General features: G+C 42.5%; 1 protein-coding gene across 1 annotated transcript in view; it reads right to left on the bottom strand.

The window, feature by feature from the left end:
- Positions 1–24,092, bottom strand: part of Myo1d (myosin ID) — a 298,766-nt gene that overhangs the window by 104,526 nt on the left and 170,148 nt on the right. Inside the window, exons 17-20 of the mRNA XM_005349401.2 lie at positions 15,212–15,435; positions 8,505–8,649; positions 7,705–7,809; positions 138–251 (exon numbers count right to left, since the gene is read on the bottom strand). Of these exons, the coding sequence (XP_005349458.1) occupies positions 138–251; positions 7,705–7,809; positions 8,505–8,649; positions 15,212–15,435 (588 nt within the window). The remainder of the gene's footprint in view (positions 1–137; positions 252–7,704; positions 7,810–8,504; positions 8,650–15,211; positions 15,436–24,092) is intronic.

Here is a 24,092-nt window from a genome sequence, read left to right as displayed (position 1 = left end):
AAAACTGTGCTTTGGTACAACACAAAATTGGTGTAAGATTCCAGGAGACATGGGACCACCAAAGCCACAGAGGTTGCATGGTTAGCCCATCAGCCTCTGTCTGCGAAACAGGAGTCCTTTATTTGATGCATACTTACATTATACAGAGGGATAGTCTTCATCACTTTGTACTGCTTAGTGGGGTCCATTTTATACAGGTGACGGTCAGTGACAAAAATTGCTCTGTCTTCTACCTTACTAAATCGATTCACCTGTAAGAAAACAAACCAATAAGCCATAGTAGCTCATAAAAACGTCGTGTTTGGAAATACCTAGGTTCAGAGGTGGCTGAGCACGGGGATGAAATCTCACTAGAAGGTCACCACGGATGGCTCTATTTCAAAGGAACAGTAATTTCCAGGTGTGTAGAGTTTGGCAAAGGGAAAACACAGCAAATGTAGAATTTGGGGACTAGAAATACGAACTGCAGACCCCTTCAAGGAAGTGAATACAGCTACCCACAGACAGGGAGAAAAGGTTCTGGGAATCAACTGTCTGATAAGGGATTATTTTATCAGTAATTAACAAATAATTTAATTGATACTGTTTATGCCTGAAGCCCTGGGCTATCATAAGAACCTAAGATTAGTATTTGGGGATGAGAGCAATAAATGAAAATAAAAATTCGAAGAAGACAAAAATGATATTATGAAAATATATACACGTTTCTGCTGAGCGCTACTTTACTAGACAGAGGGTCAGAGACTGCCCTAATTTACAGATACTTTGTTTCCCCAAGAGATAAAATTAACCATGGCAGATTGTACAAATTGTGGCTAGTTATTTGTTAGGATAGTTCAAATAATATTTTAATCTAGATACCTGGATTAACATTTAAAAACAGGTTTATTTATTTATTCATTTATTTAATGTATGCGTGTGTGTCTGCGTGAGTTTACTGCACCAAGTGGATGCAAGTGCCCTTGAAGGTCAGAGAGTGTTGGTCTGGAATTGGAGGTACAGGCAGCTGTGAGCTGAATGATATGGGTGTTAGGAACTGAGCCTGGATCCTTTTCAACATCAGTTTATGCTCTTAACCTCTGCGCTATCTCTTCAGCTCCAACATTTTTCTAAACCTCTACAATGTCAAGCTTTTCACTGGCTGAGAAAGGCAAGTAGACAAAACAAAACAAGCACAGGAAGCCTCTACCCCGACGGAAGGCATATTGTGATACACCATTGTGATACACCGTGTCATCATGGCATTCACACAGATTCTCTACATTCTTTGCACACACCCCCAATTCTTACTTAAGATATCAACAAAGAAGTGAGGGTTTAACTGAAAACACTGCTTTGGTAGGATATTCAGATATCTGCACTAGGGCAGGGCAGGGCAGGGCAGGGCAGGGCAGGGCAGGGCAGGGCAGGGCAGGGCAGGGCAGGGCAGGGCACTACAGATAGAAAAAGTAGCAAAGTAAAATTCAAGCTTGACATGGAAATTTACCTTATCCCCTCTGCCTTGGTTTTAGCCATTAGTCAATTCTCTAAACATTTATTATATAATAAAAGCATATTTTTCAGTCTTCAACATGACAGAAAGTTGTGCCTATGATTAAAATAGAATCTACGTGATAAGCGTATAGTTTGTGTTCTTGGAGGATAACTTTGCATAGCATCTGTTTTTGCCAGGACAGACAACTGGCACTTCCGAGAAGATCTGAAGCACTGAGTGTGGAGATCCACTTAGCTGTTCTGCACAGCACTGGCTTTATGCAGAAGTTTGTGAAAGAAAGGGTTTCATGGTCTGGCTGGCTGGATAAGCACTGCAAACGACAGCTCCCACTAGGATATCCACAGCCTAGAAAGTTATTAGAGGTTCTGAGGCTTTTGCATTTAAACAGTATGCTTAGCCCAGCATTGCCACAGTACATTTAATCTATGTAATCCTTTTTAAAACAAATACCTATTAATACTCAACAAACACTGGTTCTATGGAAGCCAGTTTGGAGAACATTCACCATCATTTTCATCAACCTTGTACTATGCAGAACAGAGAACATCTAGCAAAGAACCTGAATAAAAGGTAGAAATAATACCCTCATCTTTATGGAATCATATGGAGGAACAAACGAATGAGGTACAAAAGAATATAATTTTAAAACCCTGTTACCCGATCTGACAAGAGCATTTGATCTTGTTGAGACAAAAAGGCCACATGTTCTTCTGATGCTACATGAGTTAATCTAAAAAGAAGGAAAGGAAACCCTCAAAGCAGAGATTGTACTGAAGCTGTTCAGAAATATTTTATATGAACAAAACGCAGTTTCTACAGAGACTAACAAATATTTACCTTCTGTTTCAGCAACTCAAATCATCTTAAAACTTGGATCAGGTAAGTGAGAAAGACATCATATCTAACAGCAAAAAACGCTGTAGATTGCTTAACATGGCTCTATCAATACAGAAAGGAAAACATTCAACATACATATGTGAATTCCTGCTTAACACCACTACAGAATGGGAACTATTCTTATTTCATATTTATCTTCTCAAAGGAACAGCAAAGCTGGATTGCAGACTCAGAATTAGATAAGACTTCACCTTATTTCTTGGACCCAAAGTTAAAATCCTCACCCTAGGAAAAAACCCCTAGCCTTCTGCTTTCCAGAAGCACTTTAAGGCAGCTGCTCACAGGCTCAGTTGTTTCCACAGGGGGTCAGAGATAAGCTGCTCCCGAGGCAGAGCAGAGCAAGCAGAGTGGCGAGAGGAGCTCTACACAGTTGGCTCTCACCTTAAAGAACACGTTATAATAACTGCTGTTAATGGAAAGCAGCTGCTTCAAAATAACCCAAGCATGAAGAGGAGGGCCTTTTGGAAGTGTATCAAGTTCGCCTTGGTGTACCTTTGGAACTGAAAGATTCTACAGAGGACATTATCTGAGCAAGCATGAAGAAGGGTATTTTATATTAAACTTAGAAATACAGGGCCATCAGTAAGAATTCTTCAGTTTTTATTCATCAGTACCAGGGTGAAAATGTCAGGCATTAAACTGTCCTCCCTGGAATGAGGGGCATCATACCAAGCTTTTCTACAGATGGCCAAATTCTCAGAACCACCTGACTCTAACTATTCTGACTGCCAGGTGCCATGCATCAGAAACGGGAGTGGGTATAACGTACAGGTACGTTCCCGTGTTGTATCCACAAACAGGAAATATGACTGAAACTTTTTGTGTGAGTGTGTACATCTGGATAGCAAGTCTTCTTCTGATTGTGTCATTAACCTTAGGTGTATTTAATAAAACAGAGTTCCTGAATTTCAGAGTTCAGAACTAGAGCCTGGAGTGTAGAGACCAGCTGATGATACTGCAAACTTTCTAAGTCTGATGTCTTCTTGTTCATAGAATGTTCAAACGCTGACCTCGACACTGCAAAACCTGAAACATTCTGAATGTCATGCCAGAACTCAAGATGTTCAGACTTCAAAACATTTCAGGTTCTGAATGTTCAACTTGTATTGTTGTTCCTGGCTCCCAATACAGAGTTCACAAAGCCCTTGAATAGGAATCATGGAGGCCAAGGCATGATTAGAAGGCTGAACATCCATTCAGCAGCTCTCCTCCCCAACCACATCGGAGAGAAGAGAAAGGCTAAGGCTAGGGACTACACTAATTACCAGCCAACCGTGATTTAAACAATTCTGCCTATGTTATGGAACCTCCATGAACCTTGGAGGTTTGGAGAGCTTCCCAGATGGTGAAAGCTTCCGTGGGGCAAGAGGGCACAGCATTTCCTTTCAATTGTGGTAGCCAGACCGTTGACATTTAATATAATGGTCAATAGGGTTAGGTCTAAATTGACCATCTTTCAGCTTATTTATTTGTCCTGTTTATCCTTTGCTTCCAGTCCCATAATTCTCCATTTTTCCTACCACTAAGCCCCACATTCTCACCTCTCTAAGATTTATTTTATGCATATGTGTGTTTTGCCTGCATGCATGTATGTGCATCCAATATATGTCTGGTGTCCATGGAGGTCAGAAGAGGGCTCTGGTTACCCTGGAACTGGACTTACAGGCAGTTGTAAGCCACCACCATGTGGGTGCTGGGAATGAACTCTGGTCCTGGAAGAAGAGCAGCAGTGATCTTTAACTACAGAGCCATCTCTCCAGCCCCCTGTATCGTTCTTGACTCCTTAGCAACAACTAGCTTTGTTACTCTTTTGGTTTTGCCAGGATTTATACAACACAGTTACAATGTGTGATCTTATTTCCTTCCTTCCTTCCTTCCTTCCTTCCTTCCTTTCTTCCTTCCTTCCTTCCTTCCTTCCTTCCTTCCTTCCTTCCTTCCTTCCTTTTCTTTCTTTCTAAATAGATTTATTTATATATTTATGTACATGATATTTTTCTGCATGTATGTCTACACGCCAGAAGAGGCCATTGGCTTGCAAGGAACTACATTTATAGACAGTTATGAACTGCCATGTGGGTGCTGGGAATTGAACTCAGGACCTCTGGAAGAGAAGCTGGTGCTCTTAACTACTGAGCCATCTCTTCAGCTCCATGATTGTCTACTGATACTATTCTAGTCTATGTCGAGCACAAAACCTTATATATTTTCTTTTCTCTTTCCTGCTTGAACATGTCTTCTAACTCTTCCTTCAGATGTTCCTGGAAAAGTCTTTGTCACTGTAGTTCTTGATAATATATTTACTGGGCATTCAATTCTAGGTTAACTGTTCTTTCTTCAATACTTCAGACCCCCCTCCCTTCCTCTTTCTATATCCACCCTCCCTCCTTTCTTCCCTCTCTCTTTAAAGACAGTACCAGGGTCTTCAAGTCTATTTACATGGGTGCCACATGAAGATAGAGCCATATGACCTTTTTTTTTTTAAATGCTTTATTTAAATTACATCTTGCTGTTTTATGTGTGTTTAGTTTTGGGTAGTTTTATTGCTATCTCCTCAAATTCACTGAGTTTTCTTTTAAAGAAATTGTCAGTCTATTTTTCTTGTGTGTGCCTGTGCCAAGGTGCACATGTGGGCATTGGAGGACATCTCTGTGGAGTCCTTTACCTCCTTTCACACCAGGACTGGGCAGCAAACACCTTTCCTAGCTGAGCCATTTCAAACCCACTAATCTTTCTTCTTCAGGGTCTAATATACTGTTAATTCTATTGACTGCATTTTTCTTTCATATTTTTTATGTTTGTAAGTTCAATTATAAGTCATTTAAAAGTCTTAAAGGTATTTATTAAACATGTACAATTTTTCCTCTAGCTTTTGGAATATATAAAGTAAAATGTCAATAATTGCCTTAATGATCTGGTCTGTGCCTTTTTGAATGACTGAATTCAAGGTCTTGTTTGTAAGCTTGTTGATGGATGTCATGCACTCTGACTTTACCTCTGAATGCTGGATATTCTATAAAAGCTTTTGAACTTTTCCTCATGTGGTATTAGGCCATTTAGAGACCTTTGACCCTTTCCAGAAGTGCTTTTCAGGTTTGTTCAAGAGGACAAGGAGGGCTAATGGTTTTCCGTACTGCTGCAGGTCCTTGTTAGTGCTCTCTCTGGTGCTCCTGAGGTCTCCAGTCTGGATGCAGAGTTCAGGCTCTTTGTGACCTAACTGAGCACTAGCACTGTGACCTCCTCCCTTTTGGGGGTGGTAGTCCTTGCCCAACCTATAGTGGTTTCCTTCTGTACATGTCTGAGCAGTATACCTGATGTCTGAACCAGATCCTCCAAAGATCCCAGGAATTCTTTTCATGCAGCCTTCTCTTTTCTTCTACTCTGTCCTCTGGAGGTCTGTCTCAGTCCTTTCTAATTCCCATCCATGGACCGCCCTGGGACACTGGCTTCTAATGTGGCCACTCTCTTTACTTTGCCCCATTTCTTCTGTGGTGTGGGGGATGGAATGTAGCCTTGCACACACTGAGCTAGCCCTCTGCCACTGCTACATCCCAGCTCATCTCACCTCTTCTTGTATTTCAGGGATCTTTGCTTCTTCCTTACTGATATTCACTATCTTAAACACTGTCGTTTAATACTTCTTGTCTCTTCTCTTCCCACATGTCTGTTTATTTAAAACGGCCACACTGTAGCCTTACTGTGTATGGTCACAATTTACTAAACCAACTTTTGTTAGCCACTAGTAGAACTCATATCTGTAGAAATATACTTGAAAGGTAAATCTGAGTTGTCGAGTTTTGGAGTAATCAGGTGTGAACATTTAACATTTTGATAGCTCTGTCCAATTGCCCACTCAAAACTATCTTATACTCCAGGCAACAGTGTTCCCCTAAATCCCTGAAAACACTCCTTACTAACAATATTTCAAAGTGCCAGACTTAGAGCTGGAAAACCATATTTCATTTCTCTGATCTAAATCATATACTGGAACTAAATATTTTTCTTAAGATTTGAAACAAAGTGTTTGTTCTGAGATTCTTGCTAACTTTTTAAATTTCTTCTTTGTATGGTGTCATTATTTACAATAGTATCTTTTGTTATGCTAATGCATGGCTTCATTAATATATGGAACTGTATTGGGATTACTTTACAAACTTCTTTATAATTACTCTAATTTCTTCTATTTTAAAATTATAAAATTATGTGTCTGCACGTGTGACCATGTATGGTATGTGTCTTTGAGTGCAGGAGCCCATGAAGGCCAGTGGCATCAGATGCCCTGGAAGTTGGAATTACAGGTGATGGTGAGCTGCCTGACATAGGTGCTGAGAACCAAACTCAGGTTCTCTGGAAGAGCAGCAAATGTCTAAACTGCTGAGCCATCTCTCCATCCCCTCCAAATCTAGTTTTTAAAGTAGCAATGACACTTTTGTAAAAGGCAGTAAATAATAAAGAGCAGACTGGTAGTTGATATGGGATCCCCTATGTATGCTGTGAATATATTTTATTAGTATTGTCTAATATAGAAGCTGCTTTGGCCTATAGCAGGGCAAAATAAGCCCAGGTTGGAAATCTGAACATATATATATATATATATATATATATATATATATATATATATAGAGAGAAGGCAAAGTCAAAGAGATGCCATGTAGCTGCCAAAGGAGAAATATGCCAAAACCTTACCAGTAAGCCACAGCCTTGTGGCGATACATAGATTAATAGAAATGGGTTAATTTAAGATGTAAGAGCTAGCTAGAAATATGCTTGAGCCATCATCAGCCAAATAGTGTTAATTATTATAATTAATACAGCTTCTGTGTGGTTATTTGGGTACGGGCAGCCAGGACGTAAAAGAACAGTCTCTGCTTACAGGTATTTGCTGTGAAGGACACACATATAGTAAAGTACAAATCCCATACCTCAATGAAGCACACAACTTGTTTAAAAAAGAAATGCTGATCAAGCTGGGCATGGTGGCACACATCTGAAGACAGCACCGGAGAGGCAGAGGCAGGGAGATTAGGAAGGAGTTCAAGCCTACCCTTGCCTACATAGTGATTCTGAGGCCAGCCTTGGCTATATAAGATGTCTCAAAAATAAAAAATAAAAAGTAGTTATGCAAGACTACACCTTTCCCTTAGGAAGGCCTCACTAGCCTAACTCTAAGATGGTCATGTCCGTCTTTTCAACATATCTTCAGCACAGGTGGGCAGAGCTCACTGGGCTGCACCCAGCTACATGGGAATACAAGTTTTCACTGCAGCCCATGTGTGTTTCCTCTCAGTCAAGACAGACTTTTAAGAACATCTTACCTTCCGGACATGACAGGAAAAGAGGACGTTCATATATTTGTCTTTACGTTTTAGTTCATTAGCCACTGGCATGAACGTGCCCGAGGTCTGGGGTGTATCTGGCTTCTGAAAGAACAAAGAACAGGAGAGTTCTTCACTGTACGTGCTGAGGAAATGGCTCAGTATATGGCGTTAGAACTGCACCTAGAGTTTCACAGCACTCCTTTTACCCTCTCACCCGGATGTTAGACTCACAAAGGGTGTTACCATAGCAAAGGTCCCATTAAAAACTTTAAATTAGGCAACAAGAGAGAAGATGAAATAGAGTGTTGGAAATAATATAAATGAAAAGGCTGCTGAAGCCGGGTCTTGTGACACACACTTTTAATCTCAGCACTCAGGAGGCAGAGGCAGGTGGATCTCTGTTGAGTCTGAGACCAGTCTGGTATACATAGTAAATTACAGGACAGTCTGAGCTATGCAGAAAGACCATGTCTTAAAAAAATGGCCGCTGAATAATTCAAGGGAAGGTTGAGGAGGTCAAGGGTCAGGTTACAGACTATGCTAATCTATGTGGCTATAACCCTCTTCTAAGCAGATGATACATCAAGTATTATACATTTAAAAGCAACAAAAATCTTTTAATTTAACACCTCTCAGAGAAACTAGTTTCTTAAAACATCTCTCTGTAAAGTATTGATTTTGTTTTACAGTGCTGGGGGTGGAACCCCGGCCTCGAGCATCCAGCCTCCTTTCTGTAGATTCTTAGGGAAACATTCTTTGCAGAGTTGCATGAATTTCCATTGTTCACCTGGACTTACCGAAGCAAGATAGTTGCCTTCCCAGGCCCTCTGGAGCCCAAGGTCTGCTCTTTGACCTTTCAACATTTCCACGGCTGCGACCTTTGCCCTGACTTGGGAAAGGTCTGAAGCAGGTATTGTCTTGATGAGTTGGGATGCTCTCCATCTATAAGCAAATAAGCAAGATGTAGAGGCCTTAGACACTCATCCACTCCCCAAGAGTTCAAGCTGTCATGAAGAAGCATGAAATAACTGTACATTATGCTAAAAAATGTAAAGATGATTACAAAATATATGCAGAAGTTGACAAAACTGTTTTCTGCAGATAGAAATTTTGTAACAACATTATTGTCTGTGTGCTCTGAAGTGACTAGAACTCAGTGGCTTCTGGCTTTTACAATATTAGTTGGGCACAAAACAACCAGATATCCTAAATACCTTCAAGTCTCAAACTTCCCGAGTACCACTCAACCAACAAGATCTGGGAAAAACTGAAGGTCTCAACAGTCTAAAAATCACACTTCTAGTCCCAAGTATTTTCAATACAGGACACTCAACCTCTGTCAATTGTAGGTCACAGAAATGTGGATTCATCATTCATCTAACTGTATCCTAGGCACCAAGAAAGTCCAGGTCCTGCTCTATGTAGGGGACACACTGAAAAGCAAATCAGTTCAAGGAACTTTCTTCCAGGTGCTTTAAGGAGTAATGGACAATAAAAAATACTTGTGGGTGTGTGAAGGGGACTGGAAACCTACTATGGAAGGGAACATGGAAAGATGGCAGAGAAGCCTTGGAAGCAAGGCATGGGTATGGTGGTGTTTACATGGGTGGCTATGAAGGGTCTTTTGGCAAGGATAGATGAATAGAAGCATACAGGAAGATGCCAGACATATGAACAGTTGAGCAGGAGCATACCAGCAGGGACCACAGTAGTGGAAGGGCTCTGAGACAGGGCCTGCTTGGTGAGTTATGGGGAAGTCTGGGATCCTGAGAAGCTGAAGCAGCATGGGTAGGAAAAGGAAGAGAAAGGTTTGAGGGCGAGCTAGGGCTAAATGAATCCACAGAGTCACGAGGGCATCATCAGGACTCTGATCTCTACTCTTCATGAGGTGAGGCACCCCTGAACGGTTCTGCACAGAGACCGGATGACCTGACACATATAGGATCATTGTCATTGCTGTAGGCTAGGGTTCAGAAGATCTGTTACGAGGTTACTTCGATAAAACACACAGCAGAGGAATGTGACTCAGGTCAGGGAGCTGGGGATGGAGGCAAAGGCAAGGGTTGATCTAGATGTATTCTGGTGGAAGGCCAATGGTATTTATGGATGGATTAGATTGTTGGGACAGAGCAAGTTTAAGGATGCCTCCAGTGTTTTTGTTTTGGGCATTGGCATCTGCAAACATAAACCAAGAATATTCCTGGTTGAGAAGAATAATAGAAGGAATTTTATGGTCCTAGCAGCAACTCTGTCTCATATGACACGTCTGTTCTCTTTTTCTGCCATGGTAGTGCCAATCAAGGAGGCTAAAAGCACAATGAACTGTCTTTAATTGAATGAATAATCAAGGTCAATGATTCTTAAACTATGTTCCTATGGAATACTAGATTAAGCTGCAACTAAAATAAAAATGTACACTTAAATAAGTGACTAATAAAAGAATAAGAGAAAACCTATATAGCTATGAGAACAGGAAATGTCAACACAGTGGCTGTAAAGACGGGCAGACATGAAGCAGGTTCTGTTCCGTGTGGACCACTGTGCTCAATACAGGGAGATGAACTTGCAGGGATAGGTTTTATGGCAAGACCCAGAAGACATTGAGACCTGAGTGACAGGGCTGGGAGCAAAGGCAGGAGTTGATGGTTGTAGTGAGTTCATGGCTGTTGGAGTCAGTCAACCATGGTAGATTACAAAACACTAAGAAAACACACAGGCCCAGCCCTACAGTGAGAGCTGTGCCCCATGTCCCACTACCTCCCGCCCCTACTTGAGCATTTATGGCCTACCAGTGCTCATATGAGACAGACTGCTCTGAGGTCTTTGCCAAGAGGCTAGAAGAGTAATAGCGGTCAAAGTTAAGAACAATGGTGACAGACAACAGGCAGACCCTCCAGCACTAAGCGGTTTGCTGAACAAGGGCTCCAGTGGGCCAGAGAGCTACAGATGGCACCGCTGGTGGGAGAGACTTTGATCTGACTGCTGCTCTCTTTCTTACCATGTGTCTGGCCACCCTGTCTCTGCTTTACTTCCCACAGTGGCCCAAGACAAGACTCACACCTGACTAGAGACCCTCAGCACAGAAGCACACTTGAGTTTCAGGCATTTGACCTGTTCAGCCATGGTGAGAGTCATCTGGCTTATTATTCTTGTCATACAAACCACAATACATAACTTCAGGTAGGCAGCCATAAAGACCACTTGCCTAATGACAGGAAAGGGCCAAAACTGGGCACAAATCAGGCTCAGCCACAAAAAGTTACTGTGAGGAAAGGAATTATCCTAACACAACTAGAAAGAACAAGGCTTGACGGCACATGCCCACAGATCAGTACTTAGGAGGCAGAGGCAGGAGGATCAGAAGATCAAGGTCATCCTTCGCTACATAAAGGAGTTTAAGGATAGTTCAGGTTATATGAGACTCTCTCTCAAAACAAACAAAAAAACAAACAAAGCACTGAAAACAAAATAATACAATTAGCACATATGGAGATTCTAGAAACTCACAAACCAGCCCGACAATAACACTGGAATCCCTTAACACATATCTCACAGAATACCACAGAACAAAATATTCAAGATCAGGGGTTCATAAACTACAGCTTGTTTCAAATCTGGCTCAAGGTCTGTTTTTATTCTGCTTGTGAGCTCAGAGAAGTCTTTACAAGGACTATGTGAGAGACCATATGTAGCCTGCATAGCCTAAAATTATATACAGGCCCTCTACAGAAAAGGTTTGCCTGACCAGAAGAATACAAATGGCAAGATTCCTTCCGAAGAGGGGGAGGAGAAAAAACAGTATTTTTATGTATTCATCAACTATGACCCTTTTGAGGAGGCTGGGACTGTCAATCCCATTCTTTCCCATTGTCACTGTGTCCCTGGAAGCCTGGTTAGTACCTGCAAAACACCAGGTGTTCAGTAAATATTTGCTGGATGAGCAAATTTATTTATATACAAATTAACCAGTTCCAGACTTAAAGTAAAACATCAAAATCTAAAAAAGAGGCCTTCTTAGGCCAGGGTACAATGTGAAATTAATCACTATCATTTGCGGTCATCACAAATATTAAACAGGGGGTATAAACTGGTATGGCTGCTATGGAAATCAGTGTGGAAGTTTTCCAAAACAGAACTACCAGATGAACTAGCTGCATCACTCCTGGACATACACCCAAAGGACTCCACATCTGATTACAGAGATACTCGCATATCCACGTTCAGTGCTTACAACAGCCAGGAAATGGAATCTACCTAGGTGCCCAACAACTCGTGAATACTGAAGATGTAGTATGTACACACACACACACACACACACACACACACACACACACACCCCAAAATTTTATTCAACTATAAAGAAAAATGAAATTATGAAATCTGTGAGAAAATGGATGGAATTGGAAAATATTACACCAAGTGAGAGAACACAGACTCAGAAAGGCAAACGTCCATGTTCTTTTTTCATATCTGGATCCTAATTTCAAATTCTTAGATTTATGTATTTAACAAGGCGTGTCAGTAGAGGTCAGGAAGCCAGAAAAGACTATGGTGGGGAGACTTTACTGGGGAGAGAGGAGAAGGAGAATCCATAAGACATGAAAGAAGAGGGGCACGCTGGGGGCAAAAGGTTTGGATGAAAGTACCCCGTAGGTGTAGAAACGCTACGCACAGAGGGCATGCATTAGTAAGTGGTACTTCAGTGCCAGGTATGGGATACCTCCCCATGAGTTCTCCATCAAGGGGGTTCCAGCCCTCCCTACTGATAACATAGGCTATTGCTGTTTCTCAAGGTTGCCCACCATAGGTAGTTGGTGACCCTGCTGCTGAAGACCCTGCATACACTGGTTGCTGAACATAGAGAAATGAGCTCGGAACTGACTGGGAAACTTCCTCCCTGATGGCTAGCTTTTATAGTGCTAGGAGGCGCTATGCAGGCCACCGGGGGAGAAAAGACATCAACGGTCTTACCCCGTGGGGGAACCTCCATGCTACAATACTATCCGCCAGGCAAGATGTGCCCACTAAACCACTGGTATTGATTATCACGGAGGCAACCAATCCCTTTCTGACTAGATTTGAGGCAGTCTCCACAGGAGAGAGTTTATGAGTACCACTGTAAAGTTGGTCAAAAGCCTGTGGCTGGGGAGGTAATAGGCCCCAGATGGGAACTGACTATTGTTGTTTCTCTAAATGGTCATGCTGTCAAACTGCTTTCTAAATATACGTTTATACTTATAGATTTGTGCTGCTTTCAACTTCGGTCAGAGAAGTTTCTTTTTGCAGCGGGCAGTGGCTAATGCAGATATTTATAACTGGCCAAGGTATAAAAATAAGTGACATTGAATGCTCAGCCCTAACTAGGACGTCTACACTACTCCCTCCCCAAAGGCTCAGGGAACACTCTGGAAGAAGGGGTGGAAAGAACGTAGGAGCTGAAGGATGAGGAGGAGTGTTGTGACATATTGTGTTCTGGACATAAGAGGGCCATTGTATTTATGAACTTGAACCTGCACAGGATCAAGCCAGTCAAAATTCTATCGTGGATGAGGGAGGGGTCATGAGGCCCTACCCTTAGGTAAGGAGCTATTGGCAGTTGATGGCTGCAACACATAAATCATGACGCACACCTGGAAACCCATCACTTGGAAATGGGAGGCAGGAAGAGCAGATGGTAAAGGTAAGCCTTGACTATATAGCAAGTTAAAGGCTAGCCTGTGACATATGAGGTATTCTCTCTCTCTCTCTCTCCCCCCCCCTCTCTCTCTCACACACACACACACACACACACACACACACACACACACACACACACACACACAGAGTTAACTAATATTTTCCCCCAAAGTTACTTTCAGTGTTGTATCTCACAAATGAGAGTTGTTTCCTTTACTTTCACTAATTTTATATTGTTTGTCCTCTTTATATCCTCCCTTTGTGGCACTGAGGACTTAATTACTGAATTTAGACCTTGTGCATGCTAGGCAAGCACTCTACCATCTAACCATGTCCTTAATTCTCCTTTTTATCTTTCCAGGCAGGGTCTAACTTACCCAAGAACTTGAGATCCTCCTACTCCAACCTCCTAAGTAGTTACGGCTGTGGGCCTGCACCAACAGTTCTGCATTTTTATGGTTTTTATAAAGTACAAATAAGATGCATATTCATGAGTCTCCTGTCATGTGACTTCTCTACCTTTCCAAACAGTCTATTAATGAAGATGGAAGTCTGATTCAGCATACAATTAAAAGTAGTTCTTCTACATTCAGAATATCAAGTAGTGTATTTTAAAAGCAATTATATCACATGACTACATTTGGGATCTGTTAGTTTGGCTAATGTCCCCAGATGGTCATAGTTAAGACAGCACTAGATATCAGCAGTACTTCACATCTGTATCCTTGAGCTCAACTGGCTGTAGATAGTTAGTAGAGTTGTGTCAACAATGGCTGCAACTCTGATGAACACCGGTAGAGATTTTCTGTCTTATTACTCCCTAAACAACACAGCAATAACAACCATATACAGAATAATTAGGTTGTATTATGTATAGAAGTGCAGATATGGTTAAAGAATACAGGCTCTACTAAAGTGCTACAACATGGACAGGCATGTTTCACATGCCTTTAAGTCCAGCACTTGGGAGGCAGGAGCAGGTGAATCTCTGTGAGCTTGAAGTCAGCCTGGTTTATATAGGAAAATACAGGACAGCCAGAATTACATAACAGAGACAGCCTATCTCAAAAAAAAAAAAAGTACGAAAGCATCCTATGTTAGAAGCTTGAGAATCTAGTGTCTACAGGGGGCCTGGAGAATTCTCTGAAGACACTGCAGGGGCAACTGTCTCTGCTGCATGCATGCTGTCAACAAACAAAATGAGGAGGAAGGGCTTAGGCAAAGACACTCTTAGATTCAGGGCAGGTCATAAAAAAAATCAGTTGAGAAGGTCCAAATGTTTCCCTGAGTATTTATTTAAGAAAAAAAAAGAAGCATGGCTTAAAATAATTGTTTTCTCCCTTCGCTGCACTTTCAAGCCACCGGAGAACTGTTAAAGGCCTGGGCCCCATGCTCAGGTCCATCAAACAGAGTGGACCTACGGCATCAGGGCTTCAGGAGCTCCTGAGTCTAAGGCACAGCTGAACTGAGCTGCGGCTCTCATAGGATCAATGCGACTTGCTAGTTTGAGGTATGTGTGTTGCTTTTAAGAAAGTTATTTATGTTTTTTGCTAATGACAGGAAGTGGGGGACAGCATGCTGGTAGTTTATCTTAAATGTGGCTTAGATCCAGGAGTTTTGGCATGCTGCTGTCAAGTGCTACAGGAAAAACACGTTGGCAGTTCCATTACTTTGAGAGGTAAGCAGATGCCCTTTGAAAACAAAATCGATCAAACACAAGATAGAAGGAGAGGTAAATGTCACAGCAGCAAAGATCCGAGCCAATGCCACGGCCGAGGATTTGGGAGTGTGCCACTGCACAGGAATGTGGCACTTGCCAAGTTTTTACCTATTGAAAATCGACTGCAGGGCCTCCTCAAAGCGGCGCAGGACTTTTGGTGGGGTGGGCCACTTCACATGCTTCCCGTAGTCTCTCATGGTCTTGACCCCGTAGAAGCGTCTGGATACCTCGTCGATGTATGACTTCACTTTATAGCGCCGGTAGTACCTGATTATTGTCAGAGCTGCCTTGGTCCTCTTGTATCGCATTCGGGCCAGGGTGCCACGCCACACCTTCAAGACAGAGAAAGAAAACCGAAAATGTTGCTGGCTGACTGAGTAGAGTAGTAGGTGACTTTGGCATTACAGATGGTTCCTCCACTTAACCAGCTGGGCTGGCAACCTGCTTCGTGAATGAAACAAAGACAAAGTCTGTTGATTCCACCTACCACCAATAGATGGCGCTGGGAATCATGGTCAAACTACCTGCCTCTCCCCAACCAGGACCATAATTCTACAGAGAAGTGTGTGTGGTATTTAAGGCAGTTTTAACTTTATTGTCACGAAATGGAGAAAAACCAAAATGCAAGTATCTGTAGATAGATAAATATTTTGGGAAAGCTGAAGTCAAGTAAGATGAGTCAGAGCCAAGCGCCATACGCATCTCCAGTGCTTCAGGAAACGGAGCTTTACACAGATCACACTCACCGGTGCTAAGTGGAACGCCACTTTGGGTTTGCAACCGGATTTACTTACGCAAAGCCTACGCTCCCACCCTCTCTAGGCATGAGATAAAGTCCTGAGAATTTAATATATTCCAGGGGGAAAGGGCCAGAGAGATCATCAATATCATATGAAGTTTTCTTGTCTATTTCAGCAACTCGGAAGTTGATCAGGCAATATATAAAAGCCCAAGCATCAAATCAGAGATACTTATTTCTCCCCTAAGATCCTGTATCCAGGTACTCCTATTTTGTCTTGAGCAAATATAATCTCTTGAGCAAAGCTGAATTTGATGTAATCTTTGACCAAGGGCTTTTACCCTATACAGTCTCTCAACCACCAAATCTGCTTTCTTCCCTACTGTTTCCCTTTTCTGTTCTTGTCTGCTGCAGAGTCTTTGTGATCTCAAATGACTACCCACTTTTTCTGCTACACACTACCCCCGGTCACTGCTTTACCACCCAGTCCTGTCCTTGGGCTACTTGTCTTAATTCCCCTCCTTGTCCCTGACCCGAAAGGGACGATGGTTTCAACCCTGAATTTAAAACCTACTAGTGTGTGTTCTCAGTCTCTCTCAGGTTTCCTGCATTCCTTCTTGAATCCCCATCTGTGCTCCCCAAATTCTCCTAAGACACCTTTGCACCGGTTCTTTTGTTTAGTTGTTTTGAGTCCGTCTTCCTGCAGACTCAGTGTTCGCCGTGTGCTGGTAGTGTTCTCCCTCTGCAGCCCGTGGCACTGTGTGCACACGCAGATTGGTTTGCATACCACATGGGAGGAGGTTATCAAAGGAGCCCGATGGGTCAAGAAAAACCGCAGTACATAAGGGAAACATGGTGTGTGATGGGAATCTAGAGTTCATGTATCAACAGCGCTGGAGGACAACGAGGCGATGAAAACCATCTCATTCTCTCACGTGGTGTAGCCACAGCAGCCCTTTTTAGTCTCTGCGGCTCCTTCCTGTAGCTGAATGTGCTGTACAGATGGCTGTGCTACGCCCCCACCCAAGTGCTAAAATAAAGGCCCCTTCTTTGGTATCTTGAGAAACCAAAGGAACACAATTAGAGGGTGGAAGTGTGTGATTCAATTTCTTAGACAAAACTAAAGTTTCATACTGTTTGTGGCTTTGCTTTTCAGAGGGGAGAAATTAATGTTCTCTCGGTGCCCATTCTCCATACAAAGTCAATCTTTTAATTTCCAAGAAGTATTTTATAAAGCTTTTTCTTAAACAGTTTTGGTTAGATTCTTTAAAAACATTCCAGGAGTGCTCTTTTTAAGGATAGTCTTTAAGGTCATTTGTATTGTTGGTCTATCTAGGGTTTGGATTGTCGAAAAAAATAGTGTAAAAATGCTTAGATTAAAGACAGTAGCCCTTTCCCTGACACCTGCCCTTACTTCTCTACCTTACATGCTCATTCTCCATAAACTATTTCAACTGCTGCTTCTGGGACCCATTGTCATATCTGTAGATCACATACACATAATATCCTGTTCCAGTTGTGGGAACTCTCTCAGCACCACTCATACTTCTGGGACCCACTGTCATATCTGCAGATCACATACACATACTGTCCTGTTCCAGTTGTGGGAACTCTCTCAGCACCACTCATACTTTTGGCATCTCAACAGCTGTCATATCAGTGTTTTCTACATATACCACCCACTGAATAATTCACACACGTGTATTGCATTATATTATGTATGACATATAAAATAGACAAAGGAGTATGGTTATTCTCCCATTCCCTCATAAATTTGCTTTTACTCAGTTCAGAATTATGGGTAAAATTTCTAAAACCTCTGATTTAACTTTTTAGTACATCTTGTGTTAACTTTTACCAAATGCTATCATAGGCCCATCAAGTGACCAGCGATGGTCTTTTCCGACTGGTAGGCTCATCTACAGAATCTTTTTCTTGGGGTATTCCCTGAGACCCGCTCCTTTGGCTGTTGCATTGGTCCGGTCCTGAGGCTTTACAAACTACTCTTCATACTGGCTTACTGATGCTTGAGCTTCTGTCTTTCTCTGTCTTGGCTCCCTTCTCTGCAGTAGTTTCCACATGGCTGCTAGGTTTCTCTTTATTATCCTTGGAAGTATAAAGCAGTTGCTTAAAATGTCTACTTCTTGGGGTGCAGGGGCAGAGTAGCTGGCAGTGCACTCTGGGCACAGACTGACCATGTCCAAAGCCTGGGCACTCACAACAGCTGAGCAGACATGAGCAAGTCTCTTCTGCACTGTAGACTTCTTATCTGTAAGACTGGGTGGCAATGGTGTTTACCTCCTCAGTGCTGTGAGGGTGATATAGAGACAGGGAGACAGTGCCTGCCTGGTCTCTGTTGGAGCTTGCTGAGCACAGCTGCTAGGACTGCTTCAAAGTTTATTCTTTCACTGGTGGGCTGCATGACTTTTTTTCCCCCTGTAAATGCAGACATTTTTGCTTCTGTCACATGTCAATGTGACCTGAAAACTCTTTAGTGAATGTAAGACATTCATTTGTCCACACTCAAATAGTGCTGCTCTATTGGGTGTTACAAGATGGATTGCACCCAGAGTTTGCATTCTGTACCCAGTTTTCTAGTTACCCAGCAAGGACAGAAAGGGAGTCTTGGTTTTGGGCCACTGTTGGTATAGTCTTTTGTAACTTTTCAGAAATAAACACTTTACTAAGTCGGGAGATACGTGGCCCGTGACTTGATGTTCATTTTTTATATCTAGAGAGCATTTCTTGGTTCAGTAACAATAACTGCTAGTAGATCCCACTTCTGGATACCAGAGGCAGGGAAGACAGAAAGCCCTGACAACTCTTCTCGACTGGGGAAGAAAGGCTCTCACCAGAGGGCTGGGCATTCTAAGTTCTCCTTGGCTATGTTTTAATAGTGAATGCTGACCCTTTCAAAGCAGCCATGACTTTTCAGAATGCCCCCTGCACGTCTCCATGCTCTATTTTTTTTTTTGAAAAATATATTGATTTTTTTTGTGCCCTTTTCCAGTTGGGTCCAAGTTTTCTTTTTTTTTGGATGACACTTCTGTAAGTTTATAATATGAAGTTGTACCTGTTTGGCTTCAGAGTTGAGGACACATTCTTTAGGACTCCTTGGAGAAAGTAGCTCATGCATTTTCCCTCATAATTATAGTATGACATTTACTTGGAAAGTGTATTGTTCCTGCTTTGCAAACACAACATCTCATTAAGACTGTCCCATGGGGGAAAAAGACTGTTTCATGAATGCTTATGTGTCTGTGTGGAGGAGTTGCTGCTGACTTTCCCTCTAAGGGCTAGCAGTATGAAAATTATGGTGTAGGCCAGGTGTGGTGGTGCAAACCTTTATTCTCAGCACCTTTAGAGGCAGAGGCAGGCGAATCTCTGCTTTTGAGGTGCTCTACAGAATAAGTTCCAGGACAGTCAGGGTTACACGGAGAAATCCCATATCAAAACAAACAAACAAAAAACCAAAAAGACAAAAGAGATTAAAGTATAATAGTTTTCCATTTTTCATCTCTGTTTAAAGCTGCACAAACTTTTTTTATTAATTTTAGAAAAAAATTAGATTTATTCATTTTATAAGTTTGCCTGCATTTGACCTGCAAGTGTGTACACCACATGTGTGCTTGGTGCCCTTGGAGGTCAGAAGAGGGTGCCAGGTACACAAGACCTGGAGTGACAGATGTTGCAAACCACCATGTTGGTGCTGGGAATTGAACCTGGGTCCTCTGCAAGAGCAAGAAGTGTTCTTTACTGCTGAGCCACTTCTCCAGCTCTACTGTTGGTTTGTTCAAGTGTCACATGAAGTTTATCTCTGTAGAGGACTTTGCTTGATGACAGAATTTAGAAAGCAGAAGATTAAGTGTTAAATTCCATAATCAAATGCTTACTACTTGTTTGCACATGCCTGAAAGGTTCAAACTACAAGGGAACCCAAAGGGGACCCCACTGAAAGCATTCTTTGTTTATCCTTTTGACGGGGTCTGATGTTGTCCAGGCTGGTCTCAGGCTGGTCTCAAACCCCCTATGCAACCAAGGATGGGCTTCTACCTTCCAAGCACTGGGATTACAGATATGGACTACTATATGCCCAGTTAAAAGCATTTTAACGGGTGGTGGTGTTATGCCCAGCTGCATATTAATATTTTAAAAATGAGATCCTGTTGCTGGGCGGTGGTGGCGCACGCCTTTAATCCCAGCACTCGGGAGGCAGAGGCAGGCGGATCTTTGTGAGTTCGAGACCAGCCTGGTCTACAAGAGCTAGTTCCAGGACAGGCTCCAAAACCACAGAGAAACCCTGTCTCAAAAAAACCAAAAAAAAAAAAAAAATGAGATCCTGCCTCAAAATAAAACAAAGAAACAATCAAAAAGAAAAAAAAACCAAGACGTTTTGGAAGGAAGTTTTAATTCCATGGAAATAGAATAAAAAGCATCACACAAATTAGCTAAATTTATAGCAAGTTTTATTATATGTGTACAATATAGCTGGTCAGGCAAGTGATTTTCCCTAAATGTGGGATTTGAGAGGTCAGCCCTGAACACAGGAGAAGTGGGGTTTTTATAGTCCCCAAACTGAAAGACTAGGGGACTTCCAAGAGAATTTTGGTTACATAGAAACTTGGCAGAACATCTTAGCAGAGTGATGGTCAGGGTATTACGTATGGAACATGTCAAGTTCCAGAAAATGGGTCAAGGCACAGTTAAATGCAAGTTTTCTAGTACATAGAAATGGACTTATTTTGAACTTGTAACAGAAATGACTACTACTGTAAGATGGAGTCAGGCTGGGTCATCAGAAGAGAAGTGCATATAAAGATCCAAGGAGGACTAGCCAGATGCTAGAGGACATGTCCTGGCTAAACAGAAGGAAGAATGTGGAGAGCAGAGCCACAGGAAAGGGCTAGAGGGAAGCAGGAGATACCCACAGGGATACCCAAGACAGTACCGTGCACACCCTACCTACTCAGGTGCCAAATCTCCCACAGCAGCCAGCGATCCTTTAAAATCTGCCAGATCGCATCACATCTTTGCCTCAAGATGTGCCTCTCCATGTCCCTTATGACATAAGCCACAGCCCTTCAATGGCCTACCTAGCACTGCTCCCCATCTCCTGCTGTCCTCCTTCTCCCTGGCTTGTCCTAGCCACATTAGTTTCCGGGCTGCACCCTGAACTGTCCAGGAACCCCACCCCCCCCACTCCAGGCCCTTCATGCTAGCTATTTCCTGTCTGATATGATCTTCTCCCAGATGCCATAAGGGTGACTTTTTACCCTGCGTATTTGTTCAGATGCTGCCATCCTGCCGACGAGTTCGACTTGTCCCTAGTCTCCTCTCCTTGACTCCTTTCTTCCTACGTCCAGTTTCTTCTCTTCTCTCATCACTGTCCAGCACACTGTGTGCTGTTCCAGCACACCTGCTGGAATGCTGCTCAGGCTCTAGAAGAGCCTCTAGAAGCCAGGCTCTACCAGGCAAGATATCTTTGTCTTTGTTTGTGGTTGTCTCTCACAGCTACGACAATTCCAAGGATGCTGCAGTCACTCAGGAAGGAGCTCATCCTTGCTCGTAGAAGGTTCCATTGAAGGCACATTGTTCCTATTTCACACACAGCATCTCACTTTTCTTTACCATATGACTTTTAGGGTTTCTATTCACCCTGCTCTTATATTGCACCTGTTATGTTTATATGTATACCCTTTCTTCCATTTTCTTGGGACTCAGTGTTTGGTGCCAGAGCATTCCCTGGGTGTTTGGGAATCTTGGCTATCTCTACCAAAGACAGCACAATTGGAAGATCTGTTCATGAGCTTTGTGGATGGTGAACTTCCCTACAGTGGCTGGGGACTAGCCACTTGTGAGGGATTCTGGAATGTAAATATGGCCAAGCGCTTTTCTCTTTGCTACTAGGTTTCCCTGAGTGAGGGAGAGCTGGGCAAGTGTGTTTGTTTTCACTGTCTACCCTTTCATTCAATACCCTTGAATACAGTATTGTGTCTTTCTCCTGAGTCTGTGTCCCCAAGGCCAAGACATGTCTGAGTCACTGTCTTCAGACAGTAAACTGGGTGCTATCTGTGAGATGAGATTGAGGGAGTCACCAGTTTTTTTGTGTCTGAAAGGAGCCCTGGTGGTCCTTTTTTTACTCAGTTTTTCACTAGTCTCTTTCTTCAGTTGTCTCTCTCACCCTTCTGTAGAGAAGACGCCTGGTCCCTCCCACAGCTCCGGGAGATGAAATGGCAGCTTTTGTTGTCTGCAGACTCTTGAGTTTCTTCACCTTCTTGGTTCACCTTCTTTGGTTCACTTCCAAAGCTGTTCCTGTCTCTTGTCTGCTGTCATGGGCACTATGGCTCTGCTTGTCCCCGTGGCTTTATTTAGGTTCAGAACTACCCTGCCGTTTCAGAGGAGTGGACAGCAGATATAAGTGCGATCTCTACCTTTAGCCAGGGGTTTCACAGAATCACATCTGGATTCTGCGTTTTCTTTTGGCTCACACTTCCTCAATAGTCAGGCATCTCAAAGCAACATCTGGCACTCATTACAGGTCAATTATGAACCTTTGCTTTAGTTTCAGAAGAGGCCAGCTTTCCTCATGTGTTCTGTTTTTATTTTTATTTTAGCTGTCATGGGCACTGGGCCTTTCTGTCTTATGGTTAGTACAAATCACTACCTCAGACCTTTCTAGTGTTCTCTGAAGTGGGTATTCTCTTGGTTTCCACAACTAGAATTCTTCAAAATTAAGCTTCCTAGGCCATCCATACTTAGGGACAATTTTTAGAGGGCCTTTCTCCATTTCTAAACTCAAATGCCCATCTGGTTCTTTTGACAGGTTATATCTGTTAAAGAACGGTAGTGGTAGTGGTTAAGAGGGTGTATTTAAGTACCAGGTTGAATTTGAGCAAACTGTAAAACACATATAATTCATCGCTGATACTCATATACTCCACCCAACTTACAGTGTGACAGCTGTATCCAATTTGGCCTCTTCTAGGCTATTTAGGAAGGATTTTTTTTTTAAAAAGACTTATTTTATTTATTATGTATACACTGTTCTGTCTGCATACACCTCCATGCCAGAAGAGGGCACCAGATCTCATTTCAGATGGTTGTGAGTCACCAAGTGTTTACTGGGAATTGAACTTAGGACCTCTGAAGGGCAGCCAATGCTCCCCCTCAAGCCATCTCTCCAGCTCTAGGAAGGATTTTAAAAATGAATGTTCTGGTTGTCACGGGAGGAAGTGGGTTTCGCAGCGGCATTTTCACACACATAACAGAGTTATGCCTCGTTCCTGCCCCTCCTCCACTTCCTTCCTCTAGCTCCTCCGAGGATTCCCTCCTCCCCTTGGAAGACCCTTTCCTGCTTTCACGTCGCATCTACGCTATTGTTCTCCCAGGAGTTATTTTAAAGCAAGGCTCAAAGTCAGAAAAATATTCCCCTTTTCCTAAAATATCTCTTTGAGGAACAAAATTAATAAAGACCCAGTGTGCTATTTTAAGACATTTTTTTTATCAGATTGGCAGGTTAGTATGTATCAAAATAAAGTCTAGTGGGTATAATTTATGTTTTTAGTATAATTCCTGAAACAAAGTCCCTCAACATTATATATAAACTAATAATATTCAAAGATGACTGATGGGAAATCAAAAAAACAACGAGTTAACTAGATCTTCAGTCAATAAACAAACATAAAGCAATTTAAAAAAAGGACACACAGAGAAAGAAGCTCATGTGAGTGGCTGTTATTATAAGTTGTCCTGATGAACCAAACTCTTGTCACGGGGTAGAGTGGGGTGGGAGGAGGTCTGCCTGGTAGAACATAATTTAGAAATGACTGGAGCTGGAGAGACGGTTAAGAGCATGGGCTGTTCTTCCAGAGGACCTGGGTTCAATTCCCAGCACCCACACAGCAGATCACAGCTGTCTTTAACTCCAGACATAATACATGCAGGCAAAACACCAACACATGTGAAATAAAAAGAGGTAATTTTTTTTTTAAAGAAACAACCATCTTGGGCCGGAGATAGAGATGGCTCAGTGGGTTAAGTGACATTCAAGCATGAGGAGCCAAGTGTGAATCCCTGCAATCCACGTGAAGCCAGAAGCAGAGACATCTGATACAGCAGTGCTCCTACAGAGATGGAAGGCAGATATAGGGGAACCCTGGGCATTTGTAAACTAGCTAGCTTGGTACAGAGCAGGAAAGAGAGAGAGAGAGAGAGAGAGAGAGAGAGAGAGAGAGAGAGAGAGAGAGAGAG

The sequence above is a fragment of the Microtus ochrogaster genome, chromosome 7 (genome assembly GCF_000317375.1).
Source record: "Microtus ochrogaster isolate Prairie Vole_2 chromosome 7, MicOch1.0, whole genome shotgun sequence".
NCBI classification, from domain to species: Eukaryota; Metazoa; Chordata; class Mammalia; order Rodentia; family Cricetidae; genus Microtus; species Microtus ochrogaster.
Note: the sequence above shows the minus strand (reverse complement) of the source record. Positions and strands in the feature narration are given on the sequence as shown.